The following is a 24,603-nucleotide window of genomic DNA, read 5'->3' as shown; positions in this document are numbered from 1 at the left end:
AAATATGCATGTAGAGTTTCGGCAAGGCATGAGCAGAAATGCTATACCATATCTTCAAGAGATTACAAAAGAAGGAATATTTTGTGAGAAAAGACGCATATATGATTAAAATCCCACCAGATTCTGCCTGAAGATTTCCACCTACACCAAATCATTTTGGATTTCCAACTCCAAATCATTTAATGGTTTATTTGTTTTTGTATAAGATTAATAATATATATAAAAATAATATTTAGCAGCATCTCAAAAGAGGAAACAAGAACTGGATAGAAAATGGTCCTCTTTCCAGTTTTATTTCTCATAACTGAATCTGATGAAAATCTAACAGGATGCCATGAATGCACAATGTCACAAGTAGCTAATAATCTAATGAGATTTTACCAGGAGAGGCAGTATACACCTATATAGTGCAAATCTGACAGCCGCCCCGCATCTCAGACCATGCCAAATTTAGATAACAGACTAGGACATTTTAAACTGTTACAAATGAAAGGGCAGAAATGTATCTCAGCAGATGCTGGATTGCCACAAAGGAGTTTTACTATTAAAAACTTTCCTGAAAAAATCGTATAATGTTGAAAGTGGATGCTTTTGCAAATTTTCAGTGTTAAAAGCTTCCTGTAGTACTTAAGAAGACTAATAAAAGCAGGTACCATGACTGAAATAGAAAATGCAGGGCAGCATAAATTATGTAACATCTATTAATCTGTAAATTGAGATTAATTTACTGATTATCAAGAAGAGAGGGCTAGAAAGAGATGGGCTTATATGTCAGTGTAGGCTTACAATGCACAGATTTGCCAGTACAAGCCATCCACTTTTTTCCCACATGCATTTCCCATGAGTTTCAGCTGAAAACAAGGCATAATCTAGTGACTATTGAAATCAGTATGAATGTACTTTCAAAGCCATTTCTCATTTTACTACATGTGAATATCACATTAAAATGGTTGTATGTTTGTCTCCAGAAAAAACAACTATGGACTGTAACCATTTTAATTAAGATCTCAGACTGTGCAAAATTGGATGAAACTGGTTATGTACTTGAATCACAGATCTAACTTTGTACTCATTTTATTTCTGATTAACATGGAATGAATATTCTTTATAGCCTTAGAACAGTTGTACATTATTCAATCTACAGTTATAGCCTTATTAGCCTATGGATATCAGAAGGATGCAACTGTTTAGGATTGCACTGTTAGACATCCAGGGGCCTGTCACTAGTAGAGAAGGGCACAAACAGCAATATGAACAAAAAAAGCCACGAACAGCCCGATGAGCTGTTCGCAAGCAAGCTGTTCATGAGGCCCCGTTCCCCACGAACATGTGTTCGTTCCAAGCCCTGCTCGTGGCGTTCATCAGCATGTCCTTTAAAACAGCCACATGGAAAATAAGAATCTCTTTGTCCCAAAGCAACATATTTACCGCTAAACCACAAGGCTGTATTGACATTATTATTCTAATAATTAGGGTTGTCGGTCTTCCACCTATGGTGGGGGAAAAACCCTGACCCCATTTGCCACCTCCCAGCCCCACTCACCTGGCTGGTGGCGAAAAAGGTACAAGGGGGATGTTATGAGCCCCTTTCTTTCTCAGTTAGATTTTCCCTTTAACCTTCCTCTTACATCCACTGGGCAGATTGCTGCACCAGGAATTATATTCCAAAATAAGTAAGTTAAATTTCCCTTTTAATAAAGGGCCCAAGCATCAGGCTCCTTTGTGGGACTATGTGGTCCTGAGGATAGGAATGGGATATAGAAATAACATATACTTCGGGGTGAACAAAAAAAACCCAAAATAAACTTTTGTTTTTACAAGAAGTGTAATGGTTTTACGCTAGTACTTAAGCTTGACGGTTTCATAGGTAGTTCTTAGTTCTTAAAGTTTCTTTACATAGACACAGTCACACAGAGTAGTAGGTAATCCATGGCCCCCAGCCCCTCATTTTGGCCCCCAAGGAACCTGGCATAGCTACTAATAATCAAACTCTAACAAGTAATAAGCCCTCTGACTGAAGAGAGGTCAGAAATTCATTTATTCCAGGTGTAAAGTGAAAACCCTATATCCCAGCCAAAGATCACTTGGTGTTATCTTTTAAGATTTGTATTTAAAAGCAGTCTAATCACTCTGGAAATAATTAAATATCAAAGAATCATAATGGTCATAAAACACTAGCATAGGCCAATGAAATTAAAAATATAAAGCATATATGTCTTATCCTATCTATCTTAAATTTAAAAGATAAAATACAGTTTTCATAATCAAATCTGAGAGACAGGATGTGGCTACATTATATATGCCTAATTAAATGAACCTCACGTGTGATTCTGCATTAAACCATCTAGTTTGTTTTCCGTGAATGTTTGATGTAAGACCCCTTTGAGCACTGAATTATACTTCCCCAAACAATACTTGTTTCAAACTGTGTTCTGCTTACTCTGCTCTTTCTAATATTTAGTCTGGTCATAAAGCCATTTTTTTCATAAATTATCTTTCTCAGAGTTGAAACAGAGAGAGCAAATCTGAAACAGTAAGAAGCACATTCATATTTGCAGATTTGAAAACTAAAAACAATTCTCAAGCCTGTTTTGATCAAGTATCTATACCAGTGAAGTCAGAGTCCACAGACAACTGGACTCAATCAAGCCTTCACATATCTGACTGCATTGTTAGGCACATAAATGAGGCGAGGATTTGCAACTCTCCTGAATTTGCATGAGCAATTTGGTTTCTTTTTCTAATAAAATGGCTATGTTGACGTGTAGCTAATGCCTGGGTGTAACTGCTCAAGTGTAGGCTGAACAGTTTCTTCCTGGTTTTGTTTTATGATAATAGCAAGCACTGAAAATAATGTAGACATGTATTTTTGGCTAAGACAAGCCCATTTCCCCCAGTCTTCTGATAACTCTGTAATACTACATTGAGTTCTATCAAGGGTTGCCCGCCAGTGGGGAGACTTACTGGGTCTGGAGGAGGGCTTTCTGGCAACATAATAATGTTGCTGGTGATTCTGCTGTCACTCCCTGTGCACCCACAAGTGATATCAGCATGTTACTGGGGGATGCTGGGGACGCTCTAGCATTTGGGGAAAACACTATTGTTATGGTTATTGCATTGGATCGCACATTTGATCCCTGGAATTTCCCACCCACAGACCCCAACTTGGCCAGCTGAGCTGTGTTGGGAATAGGGTTGCCAGGTTCCTATACTTTCCCACCAGGAGAGTTGGAGACCTGGCACTTACCTTGAGCTGGTGGCGTGTTCAATCTTTGCATGTGTGCAAAGTGCGAGTGTGCCCCGGGGCCAGCATGATGATGTCACTTCTGGAAGCGACATCGCCATGCAAGCCATGTGAGTGCTCCCATGCTCCACATGGGGCAGATTCAGCACACTGGGGGCCCAAATTGGCCCCAAATGAAGCACGGGAATGCTCCTGCAGCCGGTGCGATGATGTCACCAGGTGTCTGCTGGTAGTGGGCAACCTCTGGGAGCTTGCTACCTCCTACCAACCACTAGAGGGTCAGCGGGCAAGGTGGCAAACCACCAGGAGTTTGCCCACCACTGGTGGGCACCTGGGAACCAAAGTTGGGAACTGCCCACTAGTGGCAAGGAATCCTCCATCCCCACTGGAGGGATAGCAACTCTAGTTCTAGACCTTAAAAAGTACCCATCACAGAGTTTCAAATGATGGCATAAGTTAGCATTATAGTGTGTTTAAGATTGTGTTTAGTCCCAATAGTAAGCCAGATTACCAAATGACCCCTGAGGTTCCAGAGTAAAGACTCTCTAAAGGACCATGGAGACATCCTAGTGAGTGACTTCCGGCTTCGGATCCATGAAGGTCTAATGCAGTTCAGGGAGCTGAGCTGTCCATGCCGCTGTTTGTAGGGGCTGGAGGGGCGCAAATTGCCCATAGCCCCCTGTTCTCAGGTGGAGAACAAGCAAGTATGCTCAAGACCTTGAGAGTGCATTGATCTCGGGTGTGAGGGGGGGTCTACGCAATGATCCCCCACCCACCCTTGAGGTCCCACTCGAAGACAGGCAGCCAAGATCTCTGCAGCGGCTCTGGAGTCATTTTCTGACATAAGACCCTCATGCCCAAGCTTCAGCAACACAAAGAAGTACTTTGAATCGATTGGACAATTGAAGCAGTGATTACAACCCAAGAGAAACGTCTAAGAAGGTAAAGATTGCTATCTCTCAGTACGGGACAGATTACAATAAGAAATAAAGTGATAAAGAGAATTAGAAAGCTGCGAGAGACTTAATAAATAATTGAGAAAGTTCCGGCAAATAAATTGCTAAGAAGTGACTTTTTAAAGAGAAGTTAGAGTGGAAAAATGAATATTGTTTACATACCTGCGGCTTGGAGGAGATAGTGGACTGTGAGAAAGTTTCAGTATTGCGAGAGCTGCTGTGCAACGGAGAGGAACAGGAAGTGCGTCACAACCATAAAGAGACGGGCGAGAAGCGGCTTGTAACCAACGGAAGTGGAATATCACCATTTTGAAGAAGGGCAGAGTTTTGACTTCAAGGAAAAAGGAAGTAGGACATCTTGGACAAGGGTAAGGGCGGCTGCCTCAAATAAGATCATAGAGAAAAGACGCCCGGCATTTTGGATTTAGTAAACACTAACTTTTGAAAAAACAATTTAAATTCGGACTTTTAAAAATAAAAGAACAAATTTGCGCCACGGAGTTAAGGAAAAGAGCGGACTCGTGGGAGCGAAGTAAAGCTAGCCCCACGATGTCAAAAAAGGACTGGCAGACGGCGCTGGAAAATTTAGATAGAAAAGTTACAGAGGGAAATAAAGAGATGGAGAAAAAAGTCATGGAAGGAAATAAAGAGCTTAAAGATATGATGCAAGAGATGGCAAAAAATTTGAAGGACTTTAAAGAGGCATTTAAATCGGAGATGGCAGAGCTATCTAAAAATATGGACCAAGTCCAAAAAGACCTACAAGTTACACAGCAGAGAGTTAATGCAGTAGAAAACACGGCTGACACTTTGGCAGATGTGCACAGAACGGAGATGAGAGGAGTGAAGGGAAGAATGGCCGTAGCTGAATGTAAACAAATGGAAAAACAACTCAGATTTCGTGGAATCCCAGAAGTTTTGGAAAAATCAACCCAAGAGCACATTACAGAAATTTTGGCAGGTTACCTGGACAAAGAGGAAGTGGAAATAGCAGCTCTGCTGGATGTGGCATACAGGATTAATTCAAAATTTGCGGCTCAAAAGAACCTACCAAGAGATATGATTGTGCAATTTACAACTAGAAGCATCAGAGAGTCAATCGTGAGTAAACAATTTCAAGATCCATTAGAAGTCGACGGGAAAGCGGTGAGAATCATGAAAGAGCTGCCCAGATCGGTGTTGCTGGAGAGGAAAAAGTACAGAGAGCTGGTCCAGATGTTAAAAGACTTGAAAATTAGATATAGATGGTAAATACCTGAAGGGCTGGCTTTCGAATTTGGTGGAACTAGGAGGAATATCAGATCTGGTCAGGAGATGGAAACGTTTATTAAAGACAATGAAAAAGACTTACCAAAGAGTGCTAAAATTTGATCATGGAGTGTAAAATTATATCTTGGAATGTAAATGGACTAAATTCACCTTCTAAACGCAAGATTATATTCCACTGGCTTTTAAAACAAAAATGTAATATAGTGTGTTTGCAAGAGACACATATTAAAAAGCAGGATGTAAAATATTTAAAACTTGCAAAACTTGGAAACGAATTTGCAGCGGCTTCCAAAAAGAAGAAGAGGGGAGTTGTATTGTATATGGAGGAGACAAAACCCCCAAAATAGACAACATACATTTGATTCAGTAAGACACTTTACATTATCAAGAATTGACATGATCTGGGCCTCCAAGGAACTGACGTTATGGACTAAGGATGTGGAGATAATTTCCAAGGTAGGCTCAGATCACAATCCAGTTATGTGGAAATTTGGGAAAAATACTAAAAGAAGAGGATGGAGGATAAATGAGGATTTGCTGCAGATAGAAGATAATATGGCATTGCTACGAAGAGAGACCAAGTTCTTTATACAATATAACATGAATAACGACGTGCCAACTCACAAGGCATGGGACACATACAAAGCTGTGACAAGAGGAATATTAATGGACTTAAATGCAAGAGACAGAAGGAGAAAGGAAGAAAAGAGACATGAAATTATGGAAAAAATTAAAGCCAAAGAGATACAACTTAAGAAAAGACCAGGGAAGAAGAAAATATACCAGGATATAAAAATTCTGCAAGAACAACTGATGGCAATGAATAATAAAGAATCGGAGTGGAATTTGAAAAAAATGAATCAAAAACTATTTGAGGGTGCAAACAAACCTGGGAAATATCTAGCTTGGCAATTAAAAAAGAAAAAAGAGAAGAAAACTATAATTAAAATCCGAGAAGAGGATAAAATACTGTTGGATCAACCAGCTATTAGTAAAGCTTTTTTAAATTCTATGCAAAATTGTACCAAAAAAGGGAGGTGAACAGAGATTCAATAGCGGAATATTTGGAGAAAATGAAGCTTCCAATGATGTCAGAGGAATGGAAAGAAAAGTTAAACAGAGAAGTGACAGAGGAAGAAATAAAAGAAGCTATACAATCAACTAAATTAGGGAAAGCACCAGGTCCGGATGGAATAACGGCAAAGTTCTATAAAATGATGGCTAATGAATTGGCACCTTTTTTAAGAGAGGTAATGAATGAAATCTTGCAAGAAAAGCCAAAGGGAAGCCCCCGGAAACAGGCAAATGTCAAATACAAACCGGAGAACAACACAAGCAATGAAAATTATATATAATAATTTTATGCAAAAGTGCAATTATGTGCAAAGCAGTCTACAGAAATTCCATAAACACAATAAGGAGTCATACATGCTGTAACCCAAGGGAGGCATTATAAATAACGGAATGGGTCGTTGAGTAACTGTATCTGTTGATTACTCAGTGCTCAGAACTGTTTGTGGTGTGTGAGGAGAGATGGCAACGGATAGTGAGTATTAATTTTACTATGTGCTTTGAGTGGTGTGTTATATATAGAAATAGGGTTTATTAGTTCATTTTTGTTTAACAGCCCATAGATACTAGCCCTGGAAGAAGAAGATCCGAAACGGGAATTGAAAATGAAAGCTGAAGCCCGTCAGCTAGTTATGTCTTTCTGACTCCATCTACAGACATATGGACTGTTCTTTCCTCTGTTTGCACTCTCCACCTCCAGTTGAGCCTATCATTGTATATGTATGAATTTTTGTAATTATCCGTGGCGACAGACCTTCTTATTGTGTTTATAGAATTTCTGTAGACTGCTTTGCACATAATTGCACTTTTGCATAAAATTATTATATATAATTTTCATTGCTTGTGTTGTTCTCCGGTTTGTATTTGAAATCTTGCAAGGCCAAAGGATTCCTGATTCATGGAACGAAGCCAACATATCGTTGATTCCGAAAGACGGACAAGATCTGACTAATGTTAAAAATTATCGGCCAATTTCGTTGTTGAATAATGATTACAAGATAGAAATAATGGAAGCTTGGGAGCATTTGTGGAAAAATACACTGAAGATTTCAACTTGTACAAATATTAAAGAGAATGTATATAAAATGATGTACAGGTGGTATCTAACACCAACGAAAATTGCGCGAGGAAATACTAATATGTCAGACAGATGCTGGAAATGTAAAAAGCATGAAGGATCATTATACCATATGTGGTGGACTTGTGAGGTAACTAAGCAATACTGGGAAGATATAATTGAAGTAATTAATGAGGTTTTGCAAACCCAAATAAATAAGAACCCAGAATTGCTGCTACTGAACTTGGGAATGGAAGATGTTCCAATGCAGTACAGAACATTGTTATTTTACATGACTACAGCAGCAAGACTTTTATATGCGCAGAAATGGAAAGTACAAGAAATACCAACTACAGAAGATTGGATTTACAAATTGCTGTACATGGCTGAGATGGATAAAATGACAAGAAAACTCAAAGACCTTGATCCAGGAGAATATATTGCAGATTGGGGGAAATTGAAACAATATCTAGAAAAAAAATGGTATGTGAAAGGAGGACTGTGGCAGTTTGAGAACTATTAATTTGTGATTTCTTAAATAGAAGAGAGAAGTAACTTTACCATTAATGGGAAAATTTAGTTATTAATTAATCTAAGCTAGTATTACTATTAAGAGACTTTATCAAAAATGTACAGTTTAAACAGTGATGTAGAGAATGGATATATTAGTGGATCTGATAGAGTATATATAAGAGAATTTGAATATGCTTAGAGTAAAAGATATAATACATATATGATTTAGAAGAATTTAATGGAAAATAAGTAATAAGATAGGTTAAGGGTTGGAAAGCTGTTGGAAGTCTACAAGGAGGGGGGAGGGAAAGGGTGGGGGTTGAAATAAATTAGGTATGATGGGGAGTGTATGTAATAACTATGTACTCACCAATAAAAAAATTTTATATAAAAAAAAGAGAGAGAGACATACTAGTGAGTCAGTATCTATGAACTACGTCTTGGTTTATTTTCCCTCGTTATTATATGAACCAACATTTGCTTCAAAAACTCTCTACTTCTTGTTGGCAGATTTAAATGTGGCACATTTTAAATAAAATAAATGAAAACAAAAAATCCCATCCAACAGGTATTTTCAAAAGAGGAATATTATCAAATGACTGCCTGTTTTAAAATTATGGTCCAGACTGGAAACTTTAGAATTCCTGCCACCAGTTTCCAGTATATAAAATTAACAATTCTGGTTTTATGTATGATTTTCCGTCAAAGTTTGCTTGGGCAGTTTATAAAAGTAAGCAGATGGTTTGTGCAATAGTCCTCAATAAATTACAACAGTTAGAAAGACAGTTATGTAGCAAGAACAGCAAAGAATCTGAACTACAGATGGGCTTATAGATGACCCTTCCAGTTTTTAATAATCTCTGTAATTTATGTGCAGGCAAGAAATGCAAAGATGCCTAATGCGCCTTCTTGACAAAGCACAAATCACTTCTATTTACTCAGCCAATGCTTCATGGTCCAGTTAACTTCTTAATTAAAGGCAGCAAGATGCTCATGTTCCATGCAAGTGGCATGGAAAATAATGTTTAGTGTGCAATATGTTCAGCTGGGAGTTTAGGATGCTCTGCTTGTTTCTAGGGAATCTGATGCATCTATCATTTTTTTCTTTAAAATTGGCACAAAAATATATCAACATTGTGATGCCAGAAAAGTACAGTTACTCCCCAGTGAATGTGATACCATTAAACTTATTTTTAGGGTTAATTACCCAGTCAAGTATGACCAACCATGTTCAAAGGATTTCTGAGAACAGTATCTTTTCTCATTTGCTAGTTATACCACTAGAAAATGTTTGATTGCAGAATACAAAACAATATTATGGTTACAATCCTGCTTGACAGATTTAATGTCCAGTTAACACATTTTCAGGCATGAATCTCTAGATGGATGAAGTACTGCACTTGTAAATGAATGCTCTAAGCATGATCTTCTACATGGTGCAACATCCAGGGCTGCATCAACTGAGAGCTGGATTCAGTTCCCACATTATTTTTCTTTTCTCCTCTAACACCTCATTGGCATGTTCTTTGGCTTTTTAAAAAGGGCTATAGTATAACTCTTCTATATAGACAGAAACCAAATCAATAAGAACTTACAAAAAGAGCTATAAGTTTAGTTTCAAGGATTCCATCCTCGAGTGGCTCTCCCACAGTGAAAGCCTTCCTCTTATCTGTTTCAAGAAGAATTCTCACTGTTATATCTAATTATAACCATGAGGGAACATGAAATGTACATACAATAGATGTGATGCAGAAGCTCAGTTAGGCTTATGGAAGAGTTTATTCCTTTTTTTCACAAATGGAAGCTTCTGCACCTGCACCTAAAAAAATTTGCGTTCTAAATGACTTCTGAAATTCCTCAAACTTTTGAAAGTTGTTGGTGGCATTGGGACATGTATGAGGACTGCAGTTCAAGAAAGAAAGAAACATCCTCAGTTGCACACACAGATTTTCAACATGTATTCTCAGAAGTAAACCTTGCTGAGGTCAATGTGTTAGCAAGTCAGACCTCCCCTCATACTAATAGGGAAGCTTATGAATATGGCTATATCACAAGCCCCTCTCCTTATGTGTTTTAAACACAGAAATGCTGCCTAGCAAGGCTGGAAATGGCTGCCAACTCTTGGCCAGGAATTGGAAAAATACTGACATGTGAGACATGAGTCGAAACTAGCTTTCAGCCCCATACCCCAGAGATATGTAAAGATCCTAAGACAATAGGGTCTTCCAGGAGTTCCTGAATTAATCACCTCAACACCCCCTTCCGAACTTCTCTCATCCTCTTCCCTATTCAAGGCTCATCAGGCCTCTGATAGCCGCTCCCATCCAGCTATTGTGAGTCACCAATCATTGATCACTTTAGTGTTGCCCAGAAAAGGTTAATCAAAGCCTTCCCAGTTCTTTCCCTCACCTCAGAGATGGCCATTAAGTTATTGTTTGGGGGCAGAAAATGCAATCCTGCCACAGGGTATGTTCCACAGTATAATTGGGCCACCCTTGCCATAGTTCAATGTGTGTGTTCTGGGATTCTATGCACACATGTCCCCTCCCCTTGCTGCGAAGTGCTGGTCACTGAAGCTGCTCTTCTTTATACACATCCTCCTCTTCTGCACTGATAATTATAACCCCTAAACCCCAAAACTCTATACAACCTCCGCTCTGCTTTTCCTAGGCAACTTTGTACGTATGTGGTGTATGCTCTTGTATGATTGCTTGTGATGTCTCTTATAATTTTTGTTATATACCTGCTTGGTCATTTCGAGAGTCCTCTTAGGTAAGGGATCTGGTATAAATTGGTGGAGATCCTGCCTCTCCTGCTAGCTCATGAACTGCTAGCACATAGAAACAGACTATTTAAATTTCATATTTAACAGCTATCTATTGGAATTAAGGTTTCTTTCTATACTGTAATAGTAAAAATGCCTTCTAGAAGAACAACAGCATAAAGAAATAAGGATTAAATGTGACTCTTTCTACAGAAACATCTAGAGTCCAGACAAATGCTATACCATCTATATAAGTAGGGTATCTGAATTCTGTAAACATGTGTCATCAGAATATACATGGATGTTAGGCAGGAGTTATAAGAAAAGGATGGAAGAAGGGCCTGCTGCTATCTCTTAAAGCAGGTAGTGGGCACTGATCTGAGGCCTAGGCAGGGGTATCAAACATATGGGCAGTCAATAAATTCAAAGGCACAGGAGAGTATTCCACATTATATTGCAAAAGATGCAGTCATAGGCCTCTAAAGAAACATGAATGGTTTGAATCAGAAGACTGCCTAATGGCTTAGTCAAAGGCAGCAAACCAATCAGTAGGCTTCCTCGTTGCCCAGGCTACCCGCAGCTCTAATCTCTTGCCCTAGAGAAATTGAGGAGCTGAGAAAAAATGGCGTCCATATTGACGTTCTAGGATTTTCCTCTATTTTCTATGGTGTTTACCATAGCCTCACCCAGAAGTGACATCACATCCTTGCCAAATTCTGCTCTTCCTGGGCACCCCCTCATCACGATCTCCCAGCATTTGCCTAGGCATGTTGGGAATCCTACCAAACAGAGATCCATAGGAGAAGTGAAGCAGCACGAGAATTAACATGTGTCAGAAAGAGGAATTTTCTTTTCACAATACATGTGAAAAGAAATACATGTTTGGGGCAGCAAAAAGCTTAATATAGACTCAAACTCTGGTCTTAATTATATTTGGTTTGAATGAAACAAAAAGTTTCATTTTCCCAGGTCTGGGAAAGGGAAGGCAAGTTATGTTTGATTGGCCAAAGCAATTTTCTGTGTACTTGAGAAATTTCCTCATAATGAAGTCTCTAGATGGGGAAGAATTATATTTGTAAGTAGTTTTACTCAATTCACTGAGCTAGGATTTGTGGTGAAAAATTCCATGATCCAAATTTGATCACTCTGGGCTAGGATACTCTTAATATGGTTTGAGAGCTAAGGTGGCGAGATCCTTAAAGTACTTTTAATTGATTACTGGTAGCTGGTCTCAATCACCAAAACAGAAGAAAGGCCAACAAAATGGAGGCAAGCATGCTTCAGTGCAGATTGCAGGAGTCAGGAAAAATACAAGTAAACATAGTGCAAACATACCTATATTATCAATAATAGCTACAAGGGCTGGGATCCAAAGGGCCATGCAGGGTGGGGTGGGCAGGTCACTTGCTCTGGCAATTCTACCACTGTCATGTCTGTGCCTCATCCATGCTATACTTAATGCAGACCTGTTGTTCTGAACCAATGTTTCATGCTATAACTTGATGTCATATTGCCAATTCCATAACTGTTTCCTTTCACAGGCTTATTGAAGCTCCAGGTGTCTTATCTAATGGACTGTAGAAACTTTCCGTGCTGCTGACCTTGTATACTGCTCACTCCCATGCATTGCTATGTCTCAACTTTGATCTCTTGCTTTCTCAGTGTCTTGACTTGATAGTACAAATATGTGAGACGTTCTCAGGACAAGTTCGTGCCAAAAGTCTTGTTTTACTGTTGGGAGGGGGGAGGAGCAAACGTGTGGGTTAAGAGAAAGGATTTTTCCACAGGTCACTATTCCTGTCAACCTGTTCTTACTACTTAGATGCTTACCTTGCTTCTGAGTAACCCTATGGACATATCTGTGGAAATGATCTGATTTCTGAATAAAGCCATTTGACCAAGAGCCTGGATTTCTTGTTGCAATGGTACAGGGATCTATCTGCCATAGCCTATCATCCCTAGCCTGATGACCATTTCCCTTCTGGCACTGCAAAGGCTGATGACTTTGGATTGTTCGGGGGAAGCAATGCTGTAGTTCAACCATAGAAATTGGGGACAATCATAAATTGTCACATCTAACATTATAATGTCATCTCCAGTTTTTCTCCAGAAGTGTTGTTGTGCATTACACACCTGCCCCCCACAAGAGCTGGCAACCCTAATGCAAGGTGGGTTTGCTTGTGCACTGTAGATTTCTGCCCCACCTCACTGAAACCCTTCCCTCATCATTTGAGGATCCAAGGGGCTCTGGATCAACATGTGATGTACTGAGTTTGTGTTTTTGTTTGTTTGTGTGTGGGAGGGGAATAGTCAACATTCCCAATGAGGTGAGGAATTATTCATGCACAGTGCTCTTTTGATCTGACAAAACAACTTACATTTCCAGCTTGGCTGGGTTTATATTCATTTAAAGATCTTTTCCTTCTTGAAACCTATTGCACAGCTGAGGGTTTCTTTACACAAAATGTGAGCAAACATTAGTTTGGTTAGAGAAAAACCTAACTCAACTTGCATTTCACATGTGACCTGATGATTACTTTTAAAATGGAAAGGGGTAGGCACAAATTTGTTCCCATGTGCACATGGAGGAAGGAGGAGCATCTTCATTCCTTCTTTACGCCCTGCACACTTAAACTATCAGAGCAGACCATGGGGGAAGGGCTATTTGTCTTACAGCCAGTTCCATGTGTCTTTCTAGGAGATAATAATGGGCAGATCCTGGTATACAACTAAGACTTGCTCATATAATACATAGTGTCTTCAATGCTATTTCTCTGTCTTTCTCCCCACCCCCATTTTATTTAAAAGAAAGCTCACACAGCATTTCATAGCCTAAAACATTCATTATTCTTATTAGTTTAGAAAAATCATTTTCATTCTCTTTTGTAGTGTCAATTAATGAGTAAGCAACTTTAGCAACTGTTTATCAAACTACCAAAAATACATTTTCGCTTCTGTTGGATTCTTCATAGTGAAAGAAATTTGAAGGGTCAAAAGTTTTCCCTTATTCCTTTACAAAAAAAATGTATATTTGTGAAAAATTCCTCATTAATTCTCCTTCAAAAACGTTTGTTACTGCAGAGATCAATCTGCAACCAATTTGCAAAGGTTAACCTCCAGTAATGAAATAGGATATTGTATTGAATGTTGCATTGACTCTTCCACAAAACCCAATTTTTATAAGACAAATGAAATGCAAATTTAATGTGTTGTTAAAGTTGTTTAATTAGGTATCTAATATCATATCAAAGTGGGAGGTTAATATATGATCAAATTAATACTTCTGATAGGAAACAGGAACTCTGATCTATCCTGTAAAGTATTAATGGCAAGAATGCATAGCCTGTTTATTTAAAGCTACTTGAGTTAACTGAGAATGTCTAAAAATGCTCAGACTAAAAAAAACTAATGCCATTAAATGCAGCTGCAGTCATACTTAAGCACTCTTTATACATTATTTTTTCTTTTGCATAGATCAATTCTATGTGGGGGGGGGGTCCTCAACTCAGCTGACTTATGGAGACCCCCTGGCAGGGTTTTCATGGCAAGAGACTATTAGAGACGGTTTGCCATTGCCTGCCTCTGCAACCCCATCCAATTACCAACCAAAGCCGACCCTGCTTCGCTTCTGAGATCTGACGAGATCAGATCCACCTGGGCTATCCAGGTCAGCACTCTATGAACTTATAATAATAATAATATTTGATTTATATACTGCCCTTCAGGACAACTTAACACCCACTCAGTGCAGTTTACAAAGTATGTTCTTATTATCCCCACAGCAATCACCCTCTGTGGGTGGGGCTGAGAGAGCTTTGGAAGAGCTGTGACTGACTCAAGGTCACCCAGTTGGCTTCAAGTGGAGGAGTGGGGAATCAAACCCCAGTTCTCCAGATTAGAGTCCCACCAGTCTTAACCACTACACCAAACTGGTTTAATGAAATTTGAAATGAGTTTTCTTTCTTTGAGAAATATATCTTTGGTAGGAAGGACCATTCTAACCATTATTTTACACCTATTCTAGAAGAAAGTGTAACTTTTTATTCTGAAATGGCACATAACGATTCCAACTGGAAGCAGGGGCGGCGCAAGGGTTTACCACGGTTGTGGCCGGCCGGCTGGCTGGGCGCCCCTGTGTGTGTGTGTGCGCGCGCGCGCGCGCGCCAGCCTGCGTGATGACGTCACGCGTGACGTCATCACGGGAGTGCACGCGCCACCGCCGACCCGATTGCTGCGGCGGGCGGCCTCCGAGCTCTCCCGCTCGGTTGCCTGCGCCGCTGCAGATGCCTGCCTGCGGTGACTGAGCCTGGCCGGGGGCTTGTGCTGGCGGTGGCAGCGGCGCGGGGTGGGAAGGATAGGAGGCTGGTGCTTTGTGGCGCGCGCTCCCGCGTGCCGCACCTCCTCCGGCACTCCCTCCGGCACCCCGCACCTGCGGCCACTGCCTACCTGGCCTCAATAGGCCCGCCGCCCCTGACTGGAAGGTATGCCAACAAAACAAGAGGCTTGCATGCTAGAAGTGGCATACACATTGTCAGACTAAAAAGTTTGAAGGCACAGAAACCAGTTGCGAGAAGATGAGATGGGGAGAACAGAACAAAATGAAGAATCATCATCATAACATCTACATAGGCATTTCTGTCTTCACAGTTATCTACATACCAGAAAAATATCCTATTACATTATTTGTTTATTACATTTCTATCACATTTTTCTTCCATCATGGAACTTAAGGCAGTATATATAGCACTCCCAAGACTTCTCCTGTTCAAACACTGATTAGATCTGGACTTGGTTAGCTTCAGTAAGGTTGCTGTAACAGGTAAATTCCAACCATACTATGGTGTGCTTACAAGGAGATCATAACTGACATACTTCATAACTGGATGGATTTGTCCTACAAGCCTTGCATTGGATATAACTGCTGAATTAATATTTTTATATACACATGTATCTCTATATTCATCATAGCCACATTCTAGAATTTAACTAACAGTACAATGTAACTTTTGTAATGCCCCCCCTCCCATGTCCAGTTACTGGAAACAGCTTAGCCACAACTGAAATTGTGGACAGCAGGCCAAGAAAGAGGAACCCTGGCTTTCCTCTTTTCTCTCTTTTTCTCCCAGTTGCCTAGGGGACGGAGAGGTAAGAGTATCCCAAAGGCCCATCCACCCTTGAGAAAGAGGTAAGGAGGAAGGGTAGCTCTCCTTCCCCTTCCAATAATGTACATGCTGTCCTGCTTGTGGCTTATGGAGACTGGACTAAGGTGTGGAGTGACTATATAAGGGAAATAAATAACTGATAGTAAGGGGATGGGTTTGGGATGCTAAATGCACTGTCGCGAGAATAAGTCTGAGAACTGGATATTAGCCAATGATAACATATGGAACAGATCAGATGTATGTAATGACCAATTAGTAACTGTCTTGCAGATGCTTTCTTTTGTGATGTAACCTGCCTTTAAAACTGCTTGTAATCCTCTGTTTCAACGGTACACACAGAAGCTCGCTTTAAGCTCGTGTATCCAATGTTGCAATATCTGAATACATTTCCTTTGAAGTAAGCCCTTGGTCTGTCTCATTCTTGCTCTGAAAAATTGGGTAGGAGCAAGAAAGCACCTGTTGGTGTAACATAACCAAAGCTCAGTTGCAGCAGTGTATATCTTTTATATCTGTGCATATATAATTCAACCACAAGACTATTTAAATATTAGCTGCATGTATGCAAGTTGCAAAGTTAGGTTGCTATGTCCAATGTTCCCTCTAAGCTGTGCAGTGTTATGAGCTAAAAATCTACTTTGTGAGCCAAAACAACAACTTTCATTGTTGTTGCCTTTTAAAAAAAAAAAAAATTCAGTCTACAAACATACAAAACATACATACATAAACTACAAACTACTTTAATTTGTATTGTTTCTCACTTAGAAGCAACAATTCAAGCAGTCGTTTAAACATGGATTCTAAATATCAAACTAAATTACTCTGCAGGTAAATTTAATCATGCTTCTCCTTCCTAACTGTTTGATATACAAATATAAATATATCTGAGAACATGTGTTAGGGTCTGCATCCCACCCTGGGCACATGTTAGCCTTCTCTATTCCAACAAGATTGCAGCAGGTAGGTGGAGAGATTTACAGTATAATCCTGTAAAAAGTTACTCCAGTCTAAACTCATTGCTTTCTAGCCTCTGTAGAATCCAAAAACTAAAACCATGTAAATACATTTTGATTACAATCAAAACAAATTAACGATAAAAACAAATTAACAATAAAAACAATCAAAACAAATTAACAATTAAAAATTGTCCAAAACCATCTAGTCTCATTAGGTGAAAGAGCCACAAAAATCAGAGTATACTCTGTCTAAAAATGGATATGTTCATGCTGATTGCCAAAGGGTAGCTGTGTTAGTTCATTGCTGCAAAATAAAGCAGACTTCCAGTGGCACCTTAAAGACTGGCACATTTATTTCAAGATTAGCTTTTGTGAGTCAATGCTGACTTCTTCAGATATGTATGGAAATCAACCTGAAAATCATTCTCACATGTTCTTTTTCCACATAATGAATCTGCACTTCAAAGACTCATGACAGAATTCATTCTTGATGTTAATCCCCACCCCACTCAACCTGTCCCACAAGAAGGATTCTAAGTTTGATTTCCTCATCTGAAGAAGTGAGCAGTGACTCACAAAAGCTCATACTGAAATAAAAATTAGTCTTTAAGGCACAACTGGACTTTTGTTTCACATTCATGCTGACTGGCTTTCTTGTGGTTCAGGTGCAATTCTGACACTTGGATTTCTTAGCTCAGGCAGTTAGCCATTACGCTATACAAGCACCTGGAAATCTGACAGGATACAACATTTGGAACAATTGTACTTTAGACAATTACAAAATACATAAATGCAGTATCTCTCCATGTCATACAAAAAAAATGTGGCTCATCTACCCCTTTCATTTTAGACAGAAGCTGAGGAATGGCAAACCTGGCACCTTAGTAACATTGTGCATGCAACTTCAATAGCCTGAAGTCCATTTGCCAGTTTTCTCGGGCAAATAAACAAGATCTGCACAATGTTGCAGCTCAGAGGGATAGGACATGCAAATACAGAATTGCAAACTTTTGATTTTTCTTTAGAATATTTATTTACCACCTGTACAGAGAGCTGTTTCAGGTGGCTCACAAACAGAAAACAACATAATCTTTAAGAAGTCATGATGACAGGAGGAAACATTTCCAGGATGCTTCGATCTATCATCATTAGGATACAATAAAACTGGGCCCATCAGTAGGTTGCAAGCCAGTTAACAAGAACAAGATCAAAACTTAAACCCCTGGAATTGCCCAGTAACCACTGGTTTTGGACAGAATGAAAGAGTAAACTTTGTGGCACCAAAAAAGTTTCAGTTTGGTAGTGGTCTTGGTCTGCAGTAGAACAGCAGAATTGGAGTCCAGTAGTACCTTAGAGATCAACAAGATTTTCAGGGTGTAAGCTTTTGAGAACTAGTTCCCTTTTTCTTCATATCTGGAGAGCTTTGACTCTGGAAAGCTCATATCCTGAAAATCTTGTTGGTCTCTAAGGTGCCACTGGACTCAAACCTTGCAAAATCTTCCAGGTTTCCTGTTTAATTCTGCACCTACAGACTCCTCTGTGAACAAGGAGGCCTTCCCTCAGCTTCTGCTGCAGGAGAGAAGGCAAGTCAGGCACAGCTGCCCTTGGAGGCTCACTTTAGCTTCAGATCCAGATTTGGGGTGGGGGGCAAAGAAGGGCTGTGATTCTGTGATCCTGCAAAGAAGAATGCGGCTTTAAAAAAAAAGAAAACAAGACAGCCAAGCGGGAGCCAGCCCCAAAGCGGCTGTGCTAAAATAAACCCCCAACAGTGTGATCCTATGCAGAGTTACTCTGGTCTATGTCCATTGATTTCATTTTAAATGGAGATCCTCGGCTTACAGAGACAGGGCAGCCAGATCTAATTCTTGGCCGAGTCTGCATTTCAGGCTATAAAAGCCACTTTGGAAGAGCCTTTGAAAAGGAGGCCTCATCAATGGTAAAGTCCAACCAGCCTCCTTCAGCACTGCAATGGTCTTCTCCTCCTCATCTGGCTGTCAGCAGGCATGATGAGCATCTGGCCTAGCCCTCCTTCCCCTCCTCATCCTTCTTCTTTCTGGCCCCCCATTGCACCAAGGCCAAGTTAAACAACACCTTCACCATGGCAGCGGCAGAGGTGCCACCTCCTCTCCTCTGCTCTCTGGGGCTGAGAAGATCCCAGCAGGGTCAGGCTGGGCCCCATTGCTCAGCTCTGCTCCCCTGCTAGAAAGCTGGCGGCAACTGGAGTTGCTCTCTGGCTCCGCCCTGAGGACTAAGCCAGCCACAGCCAGGAAGGAAGGAGAGAAGCAGGACAAGGCTCCATCCCTACTGGGCCCGCCTGCTGGTGCTGACTGAGAGTTAATACCTGTGAGCTACAGCTGAGAATCTGTGAGCGGAGGAGTCAGAATCTGTGAGCAATTGCTCATGTGCTCACATTAGCGGGAACACTGGCTATGTCCATTTTTATGGAGCAGTTAAATGAGGGCGGGTTTAGTGTATACTCAATGTGTTGTAGTGATTAGAGTGCCACACTAAGATCTTGGAGATCCATGTTCTAATCCTGCTCTGCCTTGAGCCAGTCACATACTTGAGCCAGTCACACTCTCAGTCTAACCTACCTCAGAGCTGTTGTAAGGATAATATGGAGGAGAGGTGAATTAGGTAAGCTGCTTTGTGTCCCCATTGAGGAGAAATGGTGCGGGTGAAATGTTTTTCATGTAATGTATTTAATTTGGATTTTATTTCTTCTTCCTAATGTGAGTTTTAAAAATATTTTTACTGTGGGTTTACATGCAGGCCTCTGAGGAAAAAAGGAGGGAGGGCAGGATGGGTAAATAACAGGAATGTGCACTGAGAAGATTTTCGTTATAATTTCTCATCTGGACTTGGGGAGGGAAATGTTTATCCTTAATGGTTATTTCTGCATAGGATATTACCAGTTTGGGAGTAAAATCCATGTCCCCCCCTCTTTAGGACCATTATTTTCAAAGGGAAATCTCTTCAAGGATGTGGGGCAGCTGTTTATAAAGATGATGGCACCAAATTTGCACAGAATAAAGTTCTCTGTCTAAACTAAATACCCACTAAATCTCAAGTAGATTGAATAATGGAGGTTAATTTTACAGACACCCAAAGTAGGTCCTTCTCTGCACAGCCACACATTACTTTTACAAGAAAAAGACTCTCTCACCAGCCCACAAGGAGGGGGAAGGGCAGAAGGAGAATGGCAGCTTGGGATTGGCTGAGAGTGCGCTTTGCTTCTCCCTAGAAATGATCTGATTGGAAGGGGGATAGACTGGAAGTGGGAAAAGCACAGAGAGGGAAAGGGACAGAGGAAGATTAAGACCATAGAAGATATGCTTTGCAAAGATCTGATCAGTTGTAGTCCTAATCAAGTGCAATAAAGTAATTTGCAAACTTCAGAGTGGTTGGTAAGTGACCAGCTGTCTGCAATGAATCAACTTTCTCCAAAGCATACCTCAGCTTCTGCAAAACATTTATCAGCAAGTGCAAAGCATAGATCAGCTCAGCAACCTCAATTAAAACTTGTGTAAGCAAGAGGCTCAAGGCTGCAAAAGTTTGAATTGAATGAGGAAGGGGAAAAAAAGGGGGGGGAAATCTCCAGCCCACAAGGAAGGAGGGGAGAAAGAGAATGGTAGCTCTCTGCAATTTGGATTGGCTGGGAGTGCTCTTTTCTCCTCCCCTGCAAGGGTTTGATTTAGACAGTCCACTGGCAGGCACCTCAGGAACATGCAGCGTCACTTCTGGAAGTGACATCGTCACGCCAGCTGTGGGAGTGTTCTTGCGCTGTCGCAGTGGCATCACTTCCAGAAGTGATGTCACTGCAACAGCCCCAGAGTGTGCATGTGCAAAGTGCGCACATGATGAGGACCCTCGTGGACAGTACCAGGTAAGTGCCAGCTCTCCCTACCTCTGCCTTGACCTGTCTGGGCGAGCCCCACTGGCGAGCCCTCACCCAGCAGGAGGTGAGAGGGACCTGGCAACCCTAGTTTGATTGGAAGGGAGAAATGCCGTTTCCAGGAAATCAAAACAGAAAAAAAATGTGCTCATATTGCATGACTGGTAAGCAACAGAACTTGAATTAAAAAAAAAAATTTAAGGTGGGAGTCTCGTTACTACAAGTATTTTGAATTTGTGTTACTGTTCCTGACAAGCAAGGTAATGAGCCGAAACAATAATTTCTGGGTATATTTTTGACTCGGGTGTTTCATTTTGTATACCCCTAGGAATACAGTCTGCTCTGATTGGATTGTAGCTATACCCTGGAGGTAGAGTGACTGCAATTTTTAGTCAGTACTAAACAAAAGATTTTCAGTCAGTGGTATCTCAGAGTAAAGATTATGTCTAAATAAAGTGAACCGTGTGGAGGCCCGAGAGCTTAAATCTGTCTAAGTCAGGCAAACTGTGCATCCACCTGGGTCAGTCTGTGTTTATCTAAGAGAGATTATTCTATCTAGGTCAGGCAAACTGTGTGGAAAGGCCTGAGTGAAACTATGTCTGTGTGGATGAGATGAGAGTTTGTTATGTTAGTGAAGATCTGTGTGAAAAACAAATCTACATAACTCCTTCTGAAACCTCTTAAGTTTAAGAAGTATTCTGAAACAAATACACTTTTACCACTAACCACTACACTTATGTACTTATAAATTCTACTTTTGTTTGAGGAAAAAAAATGATCAGCTTTTTATCTCACAGCAATACCTTCCTATATTACCAGCTAAATCAAGGAGGTCTAAGATGAAAGCCTGTGGTGGTAGCAAAAACTTTTTGAGGGAGGTAGTAATATATAAATGACACAAACTAAAAAGGGAAGGTGTTATCAAGGTAAAAGCCTGGGTAAAGTAGAGAACACCTGAAGCTGTTTGAGTAGAAATAAAAAGAGTATTGGTTGTGACCAGAGCCCTCCTGAGGTATAAGGTTAATGTAAGGAGGAGCTGGATTAAAGGTCCAGAGGGAAAGATTAAAAAGAAAACAAGCAAATCATTACATGGAGTATAAAGTAATTAAAATATTACAAAATTCCTGCTAGGTGTCTAAAGTCCATATCCCAGAAGATAACAGGTAAATAGCAATGGACCAACTTAACATTCTTAAGAACAAAAGGACATGATTATATTTTGGGTGCAATTCAAAACTGCATTAAAAATAGATCAAGACTACATTATTCCTAGTACTCTCAAATTTGGTATACTGCAAACCACTGGTGATTTGCTCATTCGTTGTAAACTGCTGAATTTCTGTATATGGCTGCTATACCTCTACAGGAAGGGGGAGCATAAAACACTTTGGAATTAAAACTTAACTTGGGTACCTCAGTGCAGCTATATTGAACGCACAAGGTAAAATGAAAGAAAAGTGCAGAAAATCACTGCATTCTCAACAATCATTTATCACCCATGACTACTCTTTTTGAAAAAACAGTAATTGTATACTTCCAGTCCATTGAAACACTTCAACAAAGTAAAAGTGTGTGGGAACACACACACAAAAATGTGTTTTTATCCTCTGTGTCTGATGTTATCCTCTAGCAGTTTTACCAGGAAGAACAGAACGGTGCGCTGCCTCACATAGCATTAAAGGTCGGAAAATTATGATCTACATATTTTATTGCATAGGGCTCCACTTCATTTTTTTTTCTTGTCTCAGATTCCAGAATGTTTAATTCTAGGCAAATATTTAGGTATGTTTTGAAAAAAAATCTGTTTCATATGTTTCCCGTTAGTGTGTTCTTTATGCACATTTAGTGTTTTTAAAAGCTTGTATATGGTTTTGATTACTACATGTTATTTTTACAATATATAACACTGGCACACTATAAGGTGAGGTAAAATTTTAACTAAACTGTAAAGAGATTATTGTTTTAAGCACATTATCTTTTTGACTGTGGATTTCCTCAATCTTCTGGATCCAAGTAATAGCAATGGCCAATAAAACACAGTAAAATATAAAGATGTCTGCTAGTTGAAAACCACCCCCCACCCGGAAAAAAGATGAACTAATGTTTGTTATGAATTCTTTACTTGTAGGCAACAGGAGAGTTAATAAAAAATCCTTATGTCCCTACTAAGTCTATCAAAGTGAGGGCAAGATAAATGAAGCCTCAGTGATTCAAGGCAATACATTGCTGGATGCTGAGACCAAATAATTGAGCATAACTATAACATCACTCTGTACCTATTTGTTTCTTAGAACATATGGCTGGCCATGACCGCAATCAGAGTATTGGTCTAGATAGATGTTGTCCAGCAAGAAAATTCTTCTGTTTGGATGCTCTGTAAATAGCATATTTGTCTCAAAACAATCCTCCTTTCTCCAATACAACTAATTCACCAATTACACTCCCACACCACAGCCAAATGAATGAATAGTTATAAGTTGATTGTGAGATAGTAGTTAGTGAGACATTTTTAACAGACAGAAAGAAATTGGGTTTTTTGTTAACGTATCTGGAAACTTACTGTCGTGGATCGGATTTCTTTGGCGTAGAGAGGTTTCAAGAATTCTGAATCTCCTTCTAGTTTTAAACCTTTTTCTGTGATCCTCAGGTTTCCCATTCCATCCTGAAATACACAAAAATTCTGCATTAGCTATGATATTATAGACACCTAATAGTCAGAAAGGTATTTCTTGAAAAAGAACATGTAAAACACTGGGAGGCACTGTACAATGCAATCACTTGTATTATCCTTTTGACTCATCCTCTGTGTTTCAAGCAATCTAAAGGACCCCTCCCCCCCACATGAAAGATGCCCTTTAGCTTTTCATCTAAGGGACAGGGAAAGAGAGAGAGATGATAGGCTGGCATTTAATGTTAACACAAAACCATTCATTGTAACATGTCTAGCCTTCAACATTTATATTGATATGGTCCATTTATGACAAGTCCTGAGTCAGAACTTCCATACAATGGTATCTATAAAATGGATCTTGCATTTGTATGCACTAAAAAAAGTAAGCACACTGTAATCAGAATTATTTAACCTGCTTTCTCTGCACAATTAATTAAAAACTTTATTTAGAATTGTGTGATCATTCCAGATTTTTCACAATCAAGTAATTTCAACAATATGCTATTTAGTTAAACAGATTTCACTATTTTCCCAGAATTCTACACTTGAAAGCAATATAATGTTTTTGAAATGCTGAAATGCATCTCACCAGAGTCAGAATGAACTTTTTTGCAACCTTTTCCTCTTCATAAATTATTTTGTATCAAGCAGTATACTTGTGCGTAGGAGTTTGTTTACACACATGCTCCCAGGCCTCTGCACGATAACATCACTTCCAGGAAGTTATGGCATCATGCAGGGTGCAGTCGCCCCCGTGAGTGCTTCCCTGATTTGGGGCCACTCACCTCCCCACCCCTTGACCTCCACTGCAGCTGCTCACCCCCCCCCCCCAGGAGTACTCCTGCAATTCAGGACCACTTGCCCCCACCCCTTAACTTCCGCCACAGTTGCTCACTGCAGCCGCCCACACCACTGCTACCCGCTCGGTGTGTTCCTTGGCCAGCAGGCACAGAGGCCCAGCTCAGCGCCCAGTGAGCTGGCCGCCTTGGAATGGCAGACAGCCAGGGAGGCAAGGGTGGCCTCCTGGCTCCCACGGACATGGCACAGG

At 40.2% G+C, this 24,603-nt stretch overlaps 1 protein-coding gene across 2 annotated transcripts in view; it reads right to left on the bottom strand.

Annotated features, from left to right (window-relative positions):
* The window catches only part of SGCD (sarcoglycan delta), a 367,194-nt gene that overhangs the window by 205,205 nt on the left and 137,386 nt on the right, over positions 1-24,603 (bottom strand). For both annotated transcript variants that reach the window (XM_054975881.1, XM_054975882.1), the window contains exon 3: positions 23,445-23,546. In XM_054975881.1, the coding sequence (XP_054831856.1) occupies positions 23,445-23,546 (102 nt within the window). The remainder of the gene's footprint in view (positions 1-23,444; positions 23,547-24,603) is intronic.

This window comes from Eublepharis macularius, chromosome 4, assembly GCF_028583425.1.
Source record: "Eublepharis macularius isolate TG4126 chromosome 4, MPM_Emac_v1.0, whole genome shotgun sequence".
Classification (NCBI taxonomy): domain Eukaryota; kingdom Metazoa; phylum Chordata; class Lepidosauria; order Squamata; family Eublepharidae; genus Eublepharis; species Eublepharis macularius.
This window is presented reverse-complemented; position numbering and strand designations above follow the sequence as displayed.